General features: G+C 31.9%; 1 protein-coding gene across 11 annotated transcripts in view; it reads right to left on the bottom strand.

Annotated features, from left to right (window-relative positions):
- Nucleotides 1-20,978, bottom strand: part of LOC140446660 (uncharacterized) — a 710,626-nt gene that overhangs the window by 18,266 nt on the left and 671,382 nt on the right. For 10 of the 11 annotated variants that reach the window (XM_072539286.1, XM_072539281.1, XM_072539276.1 and 7 more), the window contains 4 exons: nt 20,714-20,755; nt 20,489-20,593; nt 16,545-16,589; nt 9,207-9,269 (listed from right to left, as the gene is read on the bottom strand). In XM_072539286.1, coding sequence (XP_072395387.1) covers nt 9,207-9,269; nt 16,545-16,589; nt 20,489-20,593; nt 20,714-20,755 — 255 coding nt within the window. The remainder of the gene's footprint in view (nt 1-9,206; nt 9,270-16,544; nt 16,590-20,488; nt 20,594-20,713; nt 20,756-20,978) is intronic. The other variant, XM_072539297.1, reaches the window with a different exon arrangement.

The following is a 20,978-nucleotide window of genomic DNA, read 5'->3' on the forward strand; positions in this document are numbered from 1 at the left end:
GAAGAATTGCTAATCTGCGTATTCCTGGAAGTAGTAGGAGAGGAAGACAAGAAAAGATCTGAGGAGAGACGCTTAGGCAGGACATGTCAGTAAAGGGTACTCATATTGATATGACCCAAGATAGTCACTTAATTTAATTTAAGGAGAAATTTAATTAGGGAAGCCGACCCCGCATAGGGATAAAGGCAAAGAGAAGGATAATGAGGTTGTCCATCTCGGCGTAATGACGTAATCCATGATTTTTTTTAAATAAGAATAGAGGTTGTGTGATAGCTAGATTGAAAGGTTATTCAATTCTCTATTCAGTGATATAAACATTAACGTAGTTATTTATTTAGGGTGGCCAAAAATATTTAATTTTTAAATTAAATTAATTAATTAAGTGCAAACTGCGGATGTGCCCCATCTTGTGAGACCATATAAAAAAAATTAATTTACTCTGAAACTGAAACACTGCCTGAAGCAACGAAGCGATTTAAAAGTTTTTCCAAGGGTTTTTTTTTTGTAGGATTTCTTCTGCGCTGATATCTCTGATCTACACTTTTAAAGCTAGTAAGCAGTTTCTAAGACATTCCCCCAATACAAATGTCATACTTGTCATACTGTCAATATTTAAAATATACAAATTTATAACAATTATGCAAATTCAACAATATTACAAGCTTTTGTGACACAAATAGATACTATTTATTTTAATAAATATTTTGACAGATACATTGAAGGTTTTTCTTTGTTTCAAAGCATCCTTTATAAACTTCAGAAATCTCATATTTTAAAATTTACAACGCAGTACCTATATAGTTTACTGGTATTTTTCTTCGGTCTCGGATAACTCTGTCTCCAAAACTTTGATATATATGAAAATATGGAAGGTGAATATATGAAACAAATGAAAAATATAATAGAAAGTGATAAGTAAAATAAAATAATAAAATATAAAAATCTTTCACCAAGAAACAATTTAACAGCCTTGAAAGAATATGAAAAAAACTGAAAATTAAATCACTAAATTTTACCACCAAATATACTCCCGTGTATTTTGTGTTGCCAACTTTTTACAAGGGCACATATCGATTGTACTTTACACGGTGTAAGAAGGAAAAGGTCAGAAAGCAAGAGAAAAGAGTATAAATTAAAGCTTTTTAATACTTACAGCACATGCACAAAACACTTACTCCGTACATGTCGATAATGTTACATCGAGAAGTTTTCTAGGGAATTAGTAAATCTAAAAATATCTTACAATTCACAGGTTTTCGATTCAACCCTAAGCCTTTGTCAGTCACGTTATTTTCAGAAAGGCCCTTTCCAAACACAAACATTTCACATCTTCTATAAATAATGAAGGACTTAGATTACTGGAAATTATTTACAAAAGGATTAGAAGTAATAATTCTTGATATTCTGCAACTGTTTTCTTGTGGCATATCTACATAAACATAATATTTATTATTTATATTATTATGTAAAAGCCTCTATAAGCTTCTTAAGATAAAAGGATTTTCAGGAATCCATAATATAACTATTAAGTCTTCAGAAACAAAATAAATAAAAAAAGTGGTTAACAAGGATATTGTACATAGGTACCACTTTTAACTTATATCTTATATGAAATACTGGTGGGGAATGATTTTCAGTATTTTGAAATTGTTAATAAGATAGTTAATTAATTACGAAAATTGACACTTTAAAAGTGAGCGGTGTTTTGCATGCGAGTTATAATCAAAATATATCCACGTCCACAGTCCACTGAACCTTAGGTCAGTTGTCAGTGGATTTTTTTAAACGTCCCGTATAAAAGTAAAACGACCTCTTATATTGAAATAATGTTGCGTATATTAAAAAGATATTAGATTTTATTTTTAAAAATCACGATCTAAACTGCATGCGTCTTTTTTGTTAAATATAATATTTAAGGATTTTAAAAAATATATAAAAAATTGAAACATACATACAGATTGAGATGTTACTAATACTGTGTGTGACCATCACAAAAAGAGCCACTTTTTTTTATCAATATACACTTTTACGTATATGTACTCATGATAATACGTTAGCATTGAAACTTTTAGCGAAAATATTGCAAAACTTGCAAAAGCCTTATTTTTTGCTAGTTTAAAGTATTCTTGTAAAATGGTTGAATTTGGAGAGGATATTTCGTTTTGTTATGGCTATAGTAGCTATCCCACTATAACATACCTAAAAATTGTTAACATTCATATTATATTACAGCACAAAACCCTTATTTTAACGGTTTTTCAAAGTCTTTATTTTTTATACATTTACTAAATATCAAGAATATGGTTCGATAGATTGACAAATATCAGCTACATTATAAAACTATTTTTTAGTGAAGTTTCTTTAATAACTGCCTACCAGAAAAGTTGTTTTATTATTTGACAAGCTTTATTAAACTGTTGTTAAATAATAACATATTAGTAACTTGGCCAATTTGTCAAACTCAAGTGTCAAATGAATAAAACATTTATATCTTCGTAAAATTATTTTAAAGTATCTTTAATATGTATTTCTAAATAAAAATTACACTAGATATCCAAGAATTACATTAAAATCATCAAACTTGAATTTAGATATAGGCCAGGTAAATAAGTGAAGAGTATCCTGTTTGTGACACTGAACCATCCAGGGAAACGACAGTTGTTTTGAGTAATATGGACCTCTTTAACAAAAACCTATGGTTCCTGCAGTCGATTTTTTGAACTTAATTAATTTAATAAAACCTAATTTCCCTGGTCTAATATCGCAAGAAATTTAGCAACCCGTCATTCACCCAAAGTAGATATAAAAGTCTTTATAGATAGATAGGATAGATAGGTAGATATAAAAGTTTTAGTCCGTTCGCACAGCTCGGGAATATTTTGACCGAGTCATTGTCGGAAACGTACTTAGAAAAACGAAAAATTGCTACCTCCCATATTAATAGCTTAAATAAACTTACTGTTGCAGACTTTTTTCATTGAAAAAAGAAAAATAATCATGCATAAGAGGAGTTTAAGAATATTCATTAAAATCTTTCCATTTGTAAATACAGTCCATCTAATTTACAAACCGTTGCACGTCATCGGCGTCATAGCCCGTGACGTCACATGATACTAACACGAAATATTTAGGCGGTAGGTGTGCTCTTTTTTAGAATCACTTTGCCGAGTACACTGGCATTACAGCCACTATACAGTGTTCCACGTTAAGAAAATAACATTGCGGAGATAGGGCCATGTATTTCTTATGGACGATAGAAGCGCAGCGATGCCACGATGAGCACAAGCACGATTCAGGGTTGTATAATTTGTATTTTCATTTTCATAGACATGAATTAAATAATTGTTTTTTAACGTAATTGACCAAAAGTGTCCATTCGAAACAAGAGATGAAAAGTAGGGAAAATGATTTTAATTACATAAATAGTATTTACAAAAGATAATTTTATTTTATCTTATTTTAATTATAGTAACGACAGTTGATTTGTTTTTCGGTAAGAATATCATATACCATGAATCATAGAAATCAGTAGAAAATATTGCTTAGTTAAATCATGCACTTTGCCGGCTATTAAAGATTTAAAAGCAAATAAACGGACCGCTTGGAATGCGTATATCTAATTACTAATTGCAACTTAAAATAATACGGTGTGCGTATTTCAGCGATTTTATGTCGCTCTCTGAGAGTACATAATGATAATAAGGCTTTGTGGTTCTTCAGTTGTTATTCTGACTTTACAGTTAAATGTTAATTGAAAATGGAAATTCGAAAAATATATCGACAATCTAGTAAACCGCATGCCTGAGAGTTTTGGCAACACTGATCTCCATAAGCCTAATGTTATTTTCTTAACGTGAAACGCTCTATAGACATATTTTATTATATACGCGTAGAACTAATATTTAAAGATTTCTATTAATGTTAACTTAAAGAAATAGACAACAATATGTTTCATTTAATTTGTATAAATGCATTATAAAGCGTTTTTATGAAGAACATTTGTTCGGAACACACTGTAACTGTAATCGAACGAAGGTGAAATTTTGGCATAAATTGGTAACACTTATTTGACAGTTGCGGCGTTGACACTTTTTGTACTTTATTATTTTAAATTTTAAAGTGAATACCTCTTGTTTTATATTTTTACCTATTTAATAAAATCTTTTCTTTTTTGAACAAAATTAGTGTGTTTTATTTCAAAAATGTCACGTAAGAATTTAAATAGTCGTTATAAAGAGTATAATAATAATTATGTGACCTATTTGATTTAAAATGGATTCAGGATTTTTTTATACTTTGGCAACTATGTCAACTTCGATCTCTGACGTAGATAATGACGTGCAACGGTTTGTAAATTAGATGGACTGTACTTAAATATAAACCATTATTAAATTTCAAAAATATACTTTTGTTTTAATGGATGAAGTTTTTTTATTGGTAATAAACTGCATGCTAATATTTTTTGCTTAAATATTGGTTATGAGCACTTATTCTTGATTTTATAGTAATTTACAGCCACTGCCAGTCGGTCAAAATTTAACCAACATTACCAAAAAAAAATACTTACTAAATTTACTAGAGAGTTGGGACTAGGATCAACAAACCGAGTATATTTAAGTTCTTCACAAATGAAAGTTTATTATAGGAAATGGTTTAAATAACACAAAATAAATATTTTTCTTTTGAGAACTGATTTTGGTCAATCCATCTCGTTATAATGGACGTAAAAAAGTTTTGTAAAGAGCTTTGGCTCTTATATCGTAAAGAAATAAATAAGTACAATAAAATGACAATGTTGTGGTGCTTTTCTCACATCAACGAGAATTTTTCTAAACAAAAACATATGCTCTCTATTAATTTAGAGTATGCATCAGGTTTTTTATGGCTACACATTAAATTACACTGTCCCAAGTACTTATGAATATAACTTTTGTAGCTCATTCCTGATCAAAAACTTCAACATCAACTTTAAAGATGTTGCTAGTATTCATAACTGTCAGTTTCTTAAAAAAAAAACCTGATGAACATTGTACAATTTTCAAATAAGTACTGAAGCGGCAAAATTATAGGTTCCATTTTATGACTAGATAATAAAAAGAGCCGAGCTGAAATTTTAAGATCTATATTTCATTTTACTTTCTTGAAACACATCCAAGTAAATATAAGAGATAAGAACCAAAGGAATGATCAAAATATAAATGTAAAATAATACATTTTTTCATGTCTTATTCCTATTTTCAGATTACATTTCAAAAAAATTCAGCTTGAATCGTATGTTTACAGTTAAAACACAAAAGAAGTTAATTAAAACCAAATGATTTTTAAAAAGGTCAAAATAAATTTATGCTATTATTTAAAAAGTTCCCTTTCCGAAATATTTGATATCCTTAGAATCAGAGAGTCTTTTATTACAAAAAACCTGGTGACAAATCTCCAACATAATTTTAATCAACTTCTGAATTAACATAGCCTCTTTCAAATTTTGTCGTACTTATTTTCTTCTGTGGTAATCTATATAAATATTTATAATAAATATTAATATATCTATCATAGATCTTGAATACAAAGTTATTACAAAAAAGGTAATATCGATGGAATATCAGGTGGTTGCCTTTGTAAAATTGTACGAATGTGGTGGCCACTGCTCAAATATATGCAACAGTAAAAATAATATTTATATATTCATATTTATGGATCTGAGAAGGGTATCCAGGTTAAAATCTGTAAACTAGACTCTATATTTTTTATGTACTATCAAAGGGTATAAAAATTTCTACGGGCGTTCTTTAATTAGGCCAGAAGTGCCAAGAATCTCCAGTTCAGTCGCTATTGATATGCAATCTGGACGAAGAATAGGTACTTGGAATCTAAAGCCAGGATCTGACACAACGCGTTTTTCATTGGCGAAGAAAAATAGAAAATACATAAAAAAGACAAAATCTGAAGACGGGAATCAACGCAACGTGGAATACGGTTTTTTTACCTCAATATTTGTGATTTACGATCCCTGGTATAGGGCAAAACTGCCAATATACCATGGGTGCGTGTCCCGTCGTTTGTCACTAAATCAACGCGGTTCAAAGCAAGGTTGGAAGCTGATGCATAGCACATACTAACCCCTCCTCCCTTCCGCTGCGGCTAGGATCTGCTACGGCCAGTTTAGTGCTAATTTTACCATAAAGTGGTCTAACGAAGTTGTGTTTTAATTTTTATCATTGTATAAATTACCCAACTTACTAACTAAAATTTCTACCCCCAACATTGGAGAATAAAACTAAACTAAACCCTCAAACTCGAGGGAACATGTTCCATTAAGGTAGTTATCAATAAGTGAATATTAATTTCACACTAAGGTGGGGTGCCAACCGTGCTCTCTTTGCTTTTCCCTATTATCTATTTTTTATTTCCCTTCGCCCACGTGAACTGGAGATAAGTGCCTTATTACGCTTAATGAAATCACGGCCTAAGAAGTTTATATGAGGCCGGAAAACTCATGATACTATAGAAGAAAGGAAAAGACTGAATATCTCGATATTGGGTATTAGTGAAATGTGTTGGCCGGGTTACGGAAGGTCCAATATATATGAGAATACAGTATACTACTCATACTACGTATACCCTAGAAGACATCTTTAAGTCAATAGACTGGAAAAATAAGGGAATCCCTATTAAGATACTTAAACCATCTTAGATACGCAGATGATGTAGTACTAATAGCCGACACGTGGAATGCACTGAATACGATGATTGAGGAGCTACATACAGAAACTCTACACAAAAAGGACAGAAAGTGAATTTCAGCAAAACTAAACCAATGTCAAACAAAGATGATGACAAACCTATGATAAACATCCAAGGGACAGATATAGAACAAGTAGATGAATATACAGATCTGGATCAAAATGTCAAGATAAGCAAAGAAAATCAGACTACCGAAATAAGCAGACGTATAAAAATGGGATGGGCAGCATTCGGAAGACTCTTATACGTACTTAAAAATAAAAATATTCCTCAAAGACGCCTAACCAAAGTGTTTAATTCCTGTATCCTACCTGTACTTACATATAGAGCTCAAACCTGAACAGTCACTAAAATAAACATGGAGAAGATCAAAAAAACTTAGAGAGCTATGGAATGGCAGATGCTGGGTATCTCACTCAAAGACCACAAAACCAATAAAGATATTAGTAATAGAACAAAAGTAAAAGATGCTGTCGAACAGGCAGCTAAACTGAAATGGAAATAGGCTGGACGTAACGAACGTCTTAAGGATGGCCGGTGGAATAAAGAAATCGGGAATTGGCAACCATATAAAGCCAAAAGACCACGAGGAAGACCGCAAATGCGCTGGAGTGACGATATTAAGAGAACTGCAGGACCAATGTGGAAACGTCTTACAAACAACAGAGATGAATGGCGAGAATTAGGAGAGGCCTATATAATAGAGAGAAGGGCTTAAAAAATACTACTCAGATTGAAATAGAGTAGCTTTCCAAGCAGGTTAAAGTTGTAATAAAACAGTATGCTACGTATCCTGATGCAATTGAGGTCCAAAACTTCTATTATAAATCTCGTTCGTTTTCTGCTGTTCGTAAACATGGGATATATAAATGACAAGATTGGTGAAGCTAAAGAAGAAAATTATTGTAGGAGGGTTTGGACTTGGAGAAGGCAACGATAGAGGATGAGTACCTTTTTCAAATTCTAATAAAGAACTTGAAGAGCTTCAGCATAGGGTCCTAGGACATAAAAAATCAGGAGAAATCATAGATTAGATTATATCACTATCAATGAGCGTTATCGAAACTCGGTTAAAGTAGTGAAAATATATCCTGGAGCTGACGTTCCTTCTGGCCATTTCCTCTTAGTCGGTGATTTGAAACCAAGACTCAGGAATCTTATAAAGCATCATCCCAATCTCACTCTCTCAGTGTATCAAAGACTTCTACGCATAAGGTGGACTGAAAGAATGCCAAATAAAGGGTATTAAGTACAACATCTAAAAAAGCAACAGAAGAAAGGAAAATCGTAAAAATACGAAAATTATTATGTGGAAAGAGGGGTTCCGGTCAAAGAAGAACATCATGGCTTTGTAACCTAAGTTAGTGGTTTAATCAGTCTTTGTCGTCACTCTTCAAATCTGCGGTGAATAAAGTTATCATAGCCAATTTAATAGCCAACATTCAGTAATTAATATGGTAGAAAGAGAAGAAGAAAAACGCCAATTTAAAGAAAAGAGAACAATATAACTACTCTATAAAATTAAGGATTGTTCTTAAAGAGTTCTAAATAACAGTACAGTTATATTAAACCATATCCTAGGGAACAAACAAAAGAAAACTGAGTCACGAAGATGATACTTAAGGTTACGAAAGAAAAGACCAAGAATAAGAAATTGTACACTGACAAAACATAACTGAATAGAAAACAAGAAGTAAGGTACCGCAGTTTGACTTTGACTAAAACGGAGACTTCTGAAACTAGAATAAAAAAAATTGTGACAGAAGCAAAACCTTTTAGTAGCAGATAAAGTTATGGACACAACAAAGAGTTTTGATTTAAAAAAGTAATACAACATACAGTGTTAACAGGTATTATGAAATCAAAAATCTATGGAAATTCGTAACTTTTTTCAAAGGCATCCAAAATTGAAACCATTATAATATTCATTTCTTACATTTATATCCAAATAAAAAAATGTTTTTACAAGATATTTACTTATCATTTTAGTACTTAATGTAAAAATTAAGTTTCCGGGGCAGTTGTGTATCTTTCAATTCCCTTATCTCCAATTATTGTCCTCCTGGGAGATAGCATAAGAAAAAAACGACATACAAAATGATCATACTGTCAAAAAGTCTATTACCAACATAAATAATATTCATCACTGCGATATGTGTATTGTATGTATAAACCAAACCGGCTTTCTTATTACTTCTTATGAAAAAGCTGAACATTTTATTATTAAAGAACATACGGAATTCATTTTAATTTTGTGACGAATACTATTTAGTTAGTATTAACATATGTGTAAATATAATTTAAGAAGTGTTGGTTATTTAAGCTTGTTGAAAAACAGAGTCAAACTGTTAATAATGTTTTGGTTAATGTTTGTTATTGTTTATTCAGGTAAGCTCACTCTGTAGTTGGATTAACATCGACTAAAGTACTGATTTAGTTCGTTGTGAATATCTAGATTTTCTTACCATGGGGCCATTTTTGCCATAGTCACCTGGTCTTCCGCTTTCACCTCTAAGTCCCATCGGACCCTAAAAAATAATTAATAACGAAATAATCAAACATGTTTTCGTTAAATCAGAGTAAAACATCTTGTCGGAATTTTTAACTAATACAATCTGGTGACCAATGAGCAATTCATCTCTAACCTAATGCAAAAACTAATGTAATACTCCTATTATATTTAATAAATAATACACTAGCTCTATGTGCAATCCTATATCTTACTATGCCGTGGTTTTATACTAAATTTTTAAACCAACCCCAAGAGTTTGAGTCATCTTTTAATTTCATTGATGTCAAAAACCTCGATTAATTAACATTCACATGACTATAGACTCCCAGCCTGTGAATTGCTACTGTCTTCTTGATTATTTTATACACATTTTATTTTTCAATAAGGAAATACGAAACCGTACAGGAATTAGAGATACTCTTTCAGATAGAATACAAGGAAGGCAATTACAATGGTATGGTCACGTGATGAGAATGGAGGAGGAGCGGTGGCCAAAGAAAGCCTTAATGTATGTTCCGCCAGAAAGAAGGAAAAGGGGAAGACCACCAAATTCCTGGAGAAGAGAAATTACAAAAACAATGCAATCTAGAGGCTTAGAAGAGGGAGACTGGAGAGATAGGAAAAGATGGAGGCTGAAATGCGGGAAGCGGCAATCGCCGTAGGACCCCCGTTACATGATGATGATGATTTTTCATGCTCATCATCCGATAGGGATCATCTTAATCATAGACAGATAAGCAAGTAAGAAAGCTAAACGTTCTGTCGAGTGTGACACCTAAATATTTTGGGTGTTTACTGTGGTTGAGAAATCTTTCCTCAAAGCAGTTTTTAAGATAATCTTTAGACATCATGTTGTTTCACTGGAACTACTCTACTGCGGTCTTGGCGACATTGTAATGTAATCCTCAGTCGCGAAAATATCTCCCAAGGATATCCCAGTAGTTTGTTAGGATTTACTCAGTAGTCTCTAATACTTATAGCTACGTTTCTGAATTTCTTTTATATCATTTTAAGCATGTCTGCTATGTAGATACTGAAGGGCAGGAGAGAAAATAAGAATCTTTGAGATTTAAACCGCCAAGGATGACTTGGAAGCAACTTTTGGATAACTTGGAAACAGTAAATGTTTTTAGTTACTTTTAAAAGTCTATTTTACGTTTGAAGGATATCTGATAAAAACTGCAAGCTATTATCTGTTAAATCTAGAGTTCACTTTGGAAACACGAGTGAAAGTTAAGGCATTCCTAAGTTTTATTTCATTTAAGGCTTCCGTGATTTTCTCATCGGTGAGAAGGATGAAACATACTGTTGGGGCTTACTAAGTTGTATAAATGGTCGAATGTGTTGTTGCTTTCTAGTTTTCGCAACAGGGACTAAGCTTATCTACTTGATTTGAACATCTACGTGTTTAACTATCGCAGTCCATTTCTCGAGCCTTGCAACATCAAAGCTATACAGAGTACTTCAGACAATTTTCTGCTCTCCTCAGACCATCGGAATATCTCCCACGAATGTATTCTGTATGGTAACCTCTAAGAATCAGTCTTAATATTAATAGGTCTTAACAGTCTTAATAGAAAGTAGGTTAATTATTTTTCCTGAGTGTGAAAAGGACCTTATACTGGGATGCTAATACCGATTTAATCTGAACAGGGCAGTATTGGTTATGAGGAAAGTTAGATATTATCCTTCCTGTTGCTGATAGAGATTGACCTTTGTTTTTCATGGTAACAAAACAAATATCAGGGTAAAGTATGGTTTCAGGCGAAAGAAATAAATGAGGGCAAAGATTGCTGAACTATTTACACCAGAAAAATTTCCCCATAATGAACTCTTTTTCCGATAAAAGGCCTCAGCGTAAATAAACGTGGATCAGCCCAGATGGCAGTCAAAACTGAAATAGATCATATCATAACAAACAGAAAAGAAATAATCAAAAACATGGAAGTACTGAACAAATTTTCAATAGGAAGCGACCATAGATTAATCCGAGCTAAGATACTATTAAATGTCAAATTGGAAAGAACACAGATGATCCTAAAAACAAGAAAAAAGAAATGGATTCCACCTAACGGTCCACCAAAAGGACCTGTATGAATATACACTAACCAGGCATATACAAGACTTGCAAGATGAAATAGAAGATGTAGATTAAGCAAATGATGGCGTAATGAAGGCTCTAAAAGAAACGGAAAGGTAGTGTTGCCTAACCGTTCTGACCCATAAAGAAAATCTAAGCCAAAATACCAAAGAGCTAATAGGTAAAAGAAGACAGTTGATGGAAAAATACGGCTCCAACTACACAACAATGTAGAAATCAAATAAAGATATCCATCGGTCAATCCGAAAAGACGTAAGAGAAAACAATACAAGAGAATTAACTAAAATAATTAAAGAAAACAATAGTTTAAAAGTTTTGAGGCGAAATACGAACAACATAGGCAACAAAAATATTTTTGTTGCAGATGTTCCCTAGTAGTAATCCGTAGTAATGTTCCTTAAAAGATTAAGAACCCAGATAATATAAATATACATCACAAAAATATTATTTTCGTAGTATTTTTTATTTTATTAATACTTAAATTAGCACTTAAATTAGCAATTAAATCAAGAATAAACTTAACATTTCTATATATAACATAAAAAAAATTGACTTAAAAACTACAGAATTTAACTTTTGAATATTTGACATTAAAATTAGACCAGGCGGTATCTGTTTTAGGTTAGGTAAACCATATATCCTACTTTTTTGCTTTAATCGCTTCAAAAGGTGGGTTAAAATTGTTATTAACAATTTGTGAAAAAAATTTGAAAAGTTCAATTTTATTCTCCTTCTCGTTGCCATATCTCGGCAGCTACGCATTTTAGAAAAATTGTACAGACAAAAAAGTTTTGCAATTAAATTTTCTACAAGACAGAGTTAAGTTCAAATTAAAAAATAGTTATTGTTATTGCAAAATTAGCAAAAATCATACAAACAGAGTCAAAAATAAATGTTTTTACAATAATTTTTTTCAGGTATTTAAAAGCAACATGAAACCTTTATAATTTACAGAAAAATCTTTTTAGTATAAAAAACAACTGCACAAAATTTCAACACAATCGATCAAATAGTTTTTGCAAAATAATTTTCAATCTAGCTGTCTGAAAAAAAAAGTTAATTAAAATTAGAGAAAAGAGAATTAAAAGCTATTAAAAATTGTTTGTATATAAAAGGACACTTAGGCTTTAGAATAAAATTCGAATCATTGAAATTTGTTGAATAGAAAAGCCTAGTGAGTTTTTTAAACAAGTGTAAATTTTTTAAACTAATAAACAAATATAAATTTTTTTTAAATTTTCAATAAACCTTTTATTTCTAATCTTATATCAAAAGTTCAACAAAGAAAAACAACATAATATTGAAGCGTAGATTAGAACAAATTTTACAGCTTTTTCTTCTAGTTCCATGACCGTTATCGATCGTTAGATATCACGTTGGCTACCATATTCGCTATAGTAACTTTATTGACAGCAGTTCTAGTGATGTAGTCGATATTCCGTTTTTTCCGATTTTCCATTGTTTTAGATTTTTTAGCAACGATGTTTTTCTACCAGGATCACCATATTTCTCTGAATGATAAGTAAAAGTTCATATTTTTCAAGATGTCCCATAATGTCACCGAAGTATTACAGCTTGCGCCTCTTTATTATATTGACCAGTTTGGTACAGACATCTAAGTACCTCCTCATTTTTAACTGTCGACCCAGCTTATTCGTAGTAGTTGTCTATATAACCATATATCAAAGGCTTTCGCCTCACTTAGAAAAATATAGCAATATGTCATTCGAACGCGAAGGTCAATAATAAGATCGTGGCTGTAAAGTACGTTTCTCACTTAAGTGACTCGGGCTTGTTCTATGCGGCTTTTAATTTCTACGTTTGGATCCCAGCTGACATTGATATTACTGCCGAGACACACGAGTTTCTCTACTCTGTCCAGTACGGCATCTGCGACTTTTATACCCTCATTCTGTATATAGTTTTTTTGCTAACTATCATATATACTTTTCTTAACGTCGAGTTTTAATCCATACTGATCACATGTTTCTTTTATTTTGCTCATTAGATTTTGAAGGTCTTCTCGGCAAGTAGGTGGCACTAACGATTACTCGCAGAAAAATCTTCAAAATGTAACTTATCACACTTATTGTCTGATAATCACTGCATGTCTTTGAACGATGTTTCTTTGGTATTGTGACAAATGTCGACATAAGCTAATTAGTTGGTAATATCCCAGTATCATAAATTCTGTTAAAGAGACCACACAGTTCTTTAATTCCATTTTCTTCCAAAAACTTTAATATTTCAGCACTTACTTTATCGGTGCTTTTCCATTATTTGACGTTTGTATTGTCGACGTTATGTCTATCCATCTTTGCAGATAGTCTGGACGGTTTGCAAAGAATAATGTCGCGTATATCAGATATAAGTAGAGAACACGGACTTGATCTTAATACGAAGAAAACAAAGTACATGGTAGTCAGTAAGCGCGAAATATTAAATACACAGCTTTTGGTTAACTAACATCCAATTGACAGAGTGGACAGCTACACATACCTTGGTATCAACATTAACAGCCAATGGGATCACTCCAGTGAAATAAACAACGCATAGGAAAAGCGAGATCGGCGTTCATAATGATGAAGTCTCTTTTCAGAAGTCACGATTTACCACTTGCTACCAAAATCTCTCTCATTAGATGCTATGTATTTTCTACGTTATTATAAGGAGTAGAGGCCTGGACACTTTCCGAAGCTTCTTTAAGAAAACTCGAGGCATTCGAGATGTGGTGTTACAGACGTATTTTAAGAATTTCATGGGTGGATCGTGTGACTAATGTTGAGGTCCTACGTAGAATAGGCAAGGAATGCGAGATTATTAACACCATCAAAGAGCGCAAACTAGAATATATTGGCCATGTTATGAGGAATGAACAGAGATACAGCTTGTTGCAACTAATTCTTCAGGCAAGGTATTTGGAAAGAGAGGACCAGGGAGAAGAAGAATATCTTGGCTTCAAAACCTGAGAAAGTGGTTTAATACATCGACAACCGGACTATTCAGAATAGCAGCAACCAAAGTTAGGATAGCCATGTTGATCGCCAACATCCGGAATGGATAGGCATCGTAAGAAGAAGAAGAAGATTGTCCACGTAACTGACTTTCTGCTATAGATAGACCTGTTATACCAATCGGTGTATAGTATTCTATTCTTTAATCTTCAAATAATTCAGAAATGCAGTTTTTCCATCCCTTTAACTGTTCATTAATATCCAATATTCTAAACCCGTTTTTTTCTTCTAAACTTTGGGATATTGGGATATTTGGGATATTTGGGATCTCTTTCAATTTCTTGTGAAGATGAAATGTATCGTGTTTGTTTTCATATTGTTCAATTTCATGACATTCTTTGCTATGGAATTGTGTTTTCGCATGTCTTAGATTCTGTCTCATTATTGCGTGAATCCTCTTGTATTCATTTTTATCTTTATTTCTGATTTCTCTTTCATGAGTCTTAATATTTCTTCTGTTATCCACCCTTGGTTTCGTCTTGATTTTACTGCACTTTTTTTTATTTTGTTTATTGAACGGTCTTTAATATATCTATAATTCTCGTTAAGTTTTCTTTAATGCTTTCATCTTTCCTTGATGTCATTTTTACTTTCTGTTCTAATACACTAGTTATTTCTTATTTTACGGTATCGTTTGACATATTTTCTCTATCAACTGTTGGCTTATTAGTCCTTGTAAATCTTTTTAAGGCTGGCCTAGATATTAACCTCGCGAAAACAGAGTACCTCTCTACAAGTGAAGAAGACATAGAAGATCTACAGATTGATGACAACGTAACAATCAAAGGAAAGGATAAATTCAAATACCTGGGGTTTATAATCACGAAAAAGGCAACAACAGAGGAAGAAATTACACAAAGATTAGGACAAACAAGAACAGCAATCCGACAACTTAACTCAGTATGGTGGGATAGACACCTAAATATGAAGACAAAAACGCAGATTTATAAAACATTAGTGCGAAGTATTATGACATATGGGGCTGAAAATTGGATCATAAACAAGAAAAATAGCAGTAAGATAGTAGCAACAGAAATGGAATGCCTGCGAAGATGCTGCAGAGTATTTTTTTTTTTTTTTTTTAAGGCTTCGGCAGTTTGCCATACAGCCAGTTACATGATCTTTTAATCTCATTAGGTACAGTAAAAAGTTTTTGAGTTATTTGCAATCGAATAGACTAAAATAGATAAATTTACAACATTTAACAAAAAGAAGAGAAAAAATATAAATAATACATACACATATATATCCATAAACATATACAATTAACATGGGGGACAAGAATGGATAGGAGAAGTAATGACGAAATAAAGCAAAGAACATCAATAGAAACAGACATACTAACATATATAGAACAAAAAAGACTAAAGTGGTATGGACATGTAAGAAGAACTAGCGACAGCAGATGGACAAAGAAAATAACCGAATGGAGCCCCATAGGAAGGAGGAAAAGAGGACGACCCCGAAAATCCTGGAGGAACGAAGTAGACGACGCCATGAGTAAGAGAGGACTAAACGATGGAGAATGGAACAACAGAGAGAGATGGAAACGGTTGAGCGAGGGAAGGCAGTGAATACTGTAGAATCCCTAAATATATATATAAATCTTTTTAATCTCGGTTTTATTTTTCCTCCAGAATATTGTGAAGTGTTGGTACATCTGCACTTGGATATGTTCTGACTGCTAAAACTGAATTTCTGTATCTTCTATTTATAAATATATATGAAGTCTATTTGGTTACGAATCACATGTTCAGGTGTATCTGTTGGTGATCTCCAGTTGTAAATAATTTCTTATAAAATTATTTAATTTCTTATTTTATGTATATTTTTGTATTAACACAAATAAAATTATATAACCATTTGATTTTTTTTGCATTTAAATATAATATAATATCAATGTTAACTGTAGTATTTTTTATTAATTAATCTAAATACATACATTTTTAAATATTAATTTTAATTAAATTGGTTATTTAATTGTTTTTTCAGAAATTTTTTAATAAAAAATTTGGCCCACCTTTTGAAGTTTCCGCATAGTGAAATTATCATTTCTTATAACATTTCGAAGCTAATAAAGCAAAAAAATAGGATCATATACGATTTACCCAAATTAGAGTATTTTAAAATAGATACCACCTGATCTAATCAGACAATAAACATAAATAACACTTACAGGTAGTCCCATAGGTCCTGGATCTCCCTTTGAGCCTTTTTCACCCTACAAGAAAAAATAAATATAAAATTCTATACATGTGAATTATAATAAGTCTAGTAAATCAATATTAAAGGTTGTCCCTAGCTGAAATCCGTCTAATTCAAATCGTTAAAATAATATTGAAGATATACCACTAAATCTTAGTGCTGACTCTAGAACTTCCTTGTACATAAGAATAATATTATCATCATCATAAGTGGCTCGACAATCCGTTGTGGATCTTAGCCTGCTTACATCAATCCATCTCTTTCGTGGTCATCCTCTACTTCTTGTGCGTTCTGGTTTTGAAAATGTTAATCTCTTCGTGTATTCGTGATCTGACATCCTAACAATGTGTGCAACCCATCTAAGTCTCTGCACTTTAAGAATTTCACAATATTTGGATCGATGTATAACTGATATAATAGTTCAAAGTTGTATCATCGACGCCATAGGCCATTTTTATTTATGGCCCCAAAAATCTTTCTAAGAATTTTTCTCTCAAAAATACGAAGAAGTATATCATCATTTTAAGATAAGGTCCACGTATCAGCCCCATACAGTGTGTCCGTAAAGTATGGAATAAATTCGATATTTCCTAAATAAAAGGCCTTTTTAAAAAAATCTAAAACACGTCGATTTTTTAAGTTTAATGTTCTTTTATTTTAGAATAAAACTTCATTATACAAAGTGATACACATTGAAGTGATGACGTCATCGGCTCTTTTTTTTTAAATGTAACACCCTATATTTTACGACATTTTTAGATCGATAAAAATGAGCTGGTTCCAAAAAAGTATAATACTAAGGGTCTAACGGATATAATTTGAAAGATATGCGCTTAGAAAATTAATTTTTATTGAATTCTAATATTAGTAAATTATAAATAAATTATAATAAATAACTTGAAAGTAATCCAGTAATTAATACATGAGTTTATCTTAAATGTTCGAATTGTAGCCTATATGCATTATATAATGCAGTTTTTTGACACTGTGATAATCTGCTTTGAAGTCGACGAAGAGATGGTGTGTATCTATGTTATATTCTAGACTTTTTTTGAATCCGCCTATGTGCTTTTATTTGATGTGTAGTTGACTTTCCAGCAGTAAATCCGCATTGATATTGACCAACAATATCCTTTGTAAAATTTTTCAGTCTTTCAAACAATACATTGCCGAAGATTTTATACGCAGATGTTAACAGAGTAATGCCTCTATAGTTCTTACACTCCAGTTTATCACCCTTTTAAACAGATTTCATCGATTACTGGGGCTTTAAGTTTTAGGATGGCATTTGACACTTCTTCTCTTGTCGGGTCTTCACTATGTAGTTAACATTTTAGATTTTGTTGATTGTCTATGTTATAACCTCCTTCGATATCGCTTATATTTAGATGTTCGCTGAAATGTTGTGCTAATCTATTAAGAACTGAGTTTTTATCATGTAGAATTTCACCGTTAGTGTCTTTACAAATTTCTAATCGTGGTTTAAATTCTCGACGGCTATTGTTTATTTTTATCAAATAAACTTTGTGTCTCATTGAGAGTGTTCTGTTCGTATTCCCGCTTCTTACGTCGATGGATACGTTTTTCCTCTCTTCTTAGACGTCAATATTCTTCTTTTTTTGTGCGTGTACAACCTATGTCGATGGTTTTTTGATATGCTGCGTTCTTTCTATTTGTGGCCATTTCACACTCATGATCAAACCAATGATTTCTTTTTTCTGACTTGGTTTTGCCCAATATTTCAACCGATTTCTATAACACAATATCTCGTATATTTGTCCATTGTTAGTTGGTTAGTGTCTTCTTCTTTTTCTAAGTTTTATGTCCTTATTTGATCTTCTATTTGCTGTCTGTATACATAATAATAATATAAAGTCATTGAAAAAATCGTAATTGAGATTAAGGCCATGAAATCACATATCACCGGAACGAATAAAGATTGGTTAGACATTGATGTACTCACATTTGTGTAACATGCTAGATTAAAATTAAAATTAATGTTAAAGAAATAATAAGTTAGACTTACTCACAATCAATTTAATTTAACTAATCGGACGACCGGTTTCGCTTTCTATAATATGCAAAGCATCTTCAGGTCACGATACAAAGTTAAAATGATGCCGGTACTCTATTAATTGATGGTTGAAAGAACATGGTTCAAACTATCTTGTATTGTTGATTGGAGAACTCAGGTCAACTATTGTAATTGTTTAACAGTAAACGGGGAAGTTCTTGAGGAGACAGATTTTATCCAATGAAGTAGAGATAGGTGAAATGTAATTGTTTGTTTGATGAAAGTAATGTTCTATACCATTAAGTTTTTAAAGTTATTTATATTTATTCTGGAGATATATTTATGAAATGTGTGTTATTTATTGAGATTTTTATGTTTTGTTTTGGAAGGTGACAGTTGTAAGACAATGAATAAGAATGGATGTACAAATTGTGTGGGTGTGCAATTATATCAGGTTGTAGTTATCAAATTTCTTTGTTGAAATATGTGGCAAATTGTTGTAAAGTCCAAAAAAAAAATTAATGTTAAAATTAAATTAAGACACTTTTATACACACAGAAACACACAGAAAACACTTAAAAAAACGGGGGACGAAACAGACATTTAATTTAAAAGGGGGAGGATTTTAAAAAGAACTACATTTCTTACTTGGAGACAATGAGTTTTTTTTTTTTGTTGGAGACAATGAGTTTTTCAAAAAAATGAGTTTTTCAAATGAGCTTTTACCTTTTGAAATGGACTCACACAAGCAACACATTCATGATAGTTAGTAGTAGTAGCTCTACTTCAGTGAGTTTTTATGTTTATTTAGTATTTAGTATGCTTTTTGTTTTTTATAATCTATATTATAATGTAAGCCTCCTAAATAAACATTATTATTATTATCCAGAGTTAGCCATACGGCTCACACTCCATCTAAGGGGAAAATTCACTCATCCCAGATACCGACGGTATCAAAACGATTGAGCTCTGGTGGGACTCTTTCCGTGTTATCGAGCCCTAGGTGACTTGGTATGCTGGAGTATCTCCCAAAAATTTTCGTACACATCTGGTTGTCGAGAGTAGTACAGCTTTCTGCATGGTCTTATAGAGATGTTCATTCAGACCCAGCTTTTTTATGTCTTCTAGGAGGTTCTTCGGAATGACTCCAGTAGTAGAAAGAATAATAGGTATCGTCTGAGTACTTTTCATTCTTCATTGTTTAATTATTTGTATTTCCAGTTCTCTGTATTTGGCGATCTTTTCCTTGTATTTAGTACGCAGATTATTGTTGTTTTTATCTGTTATCAATATGGACTTTCATGCACTTGATGACGACACACTCAAATATTTGCCATTTTTACACTGCTATCAATAAATTTTTGTTCAGATAAATATGAAACATTTATGTACCCTTTCTACATTAATTTAAATGGCTTTCCTATTCCTTTTATAATAAATTTTTTCAATTTACTCTTAAAAGTAATTCTATATATTTCACAGTTTTGTTGGGTTTTAAATTCACTGTATTAGAAGAAATTCAAGTATATCCATTCTTTTAGAAAGTGCTTTTAGACAATCAAATGGGATTTTACTTTGAATAACTTATTAGTATTAAGGGACGATTACTAATTAGTAATAAGGGAGGCTTATTCTAGGACCTGCTATTACGTTTTTCAAAGGCTCATTAGTAAGCTTTCTAACATTCTATATATAGCACTTATAACTCCTATTATATCTATGTACCTTCCAAATCATTTTAGAAAATCCAGTTATCAATCTTTTTCAGAATTTCTAATTTTTCTAATGCCAGAATTTCCATTGTCTTTTATCTTAGTCTTCTATCTAATTTAAGTTTAATCTAGTATGACTTTATGTACTAACCTAATTTTACCATAAACTGATGGAAAAATTGAACTTACTGGTTCACCCTTTAGTCCGTCTGCACCTCGATCGCCCTTGATTCCTGGAGGACCCTGCAAGCCTGGTACTCCTGGCGGACCGGGTGGTCCTGGAGGTCCCATAATCTGTTTATAAAAAGAACACAATCAAGTACATTATATTTGGAATTTGGATACGATTTTTTAAACAGCTGGTAACCTTTAACTTTTTTTATTGTAAAGTTAAGCAAACACAGAATAACTTACCAATTCTCCGGTAGAAAACTCTCCCGTGCCGTCTCCCTGAAACAGTGTAAAAAATAAAGGAGAAAGATAAATTCTTCAAAGCAGAGATAAAAATAAAAGTCTTCGAATATACACCCCTACTATAATAGATGCAGATCGGGATTAGCAAAATTTAGAATATACGAGTATTTAGGTACATTTATTTTTGAATCAGATCATTTTTTCTGAAAAAATTTTTTTGGTTGTTTTTTCATTTGTTCCACAACAATATTTTACAGAGTTGTTC

This window comes from Diabrotica undecimpunctata, chromosome 1, assembly GCF_040954645.1.
Source record: "Diabrotica undecimpunctata isolate CICGRU chromosome 1, icDiaUnde3, whole genome shotgun sequence".
NCBI lineage: Eukaryota > Metazoa > Arthropoda > Insecta > Coleoptera > Chrysomelidae > Diabrotica > Diabrotica undecimpunctata.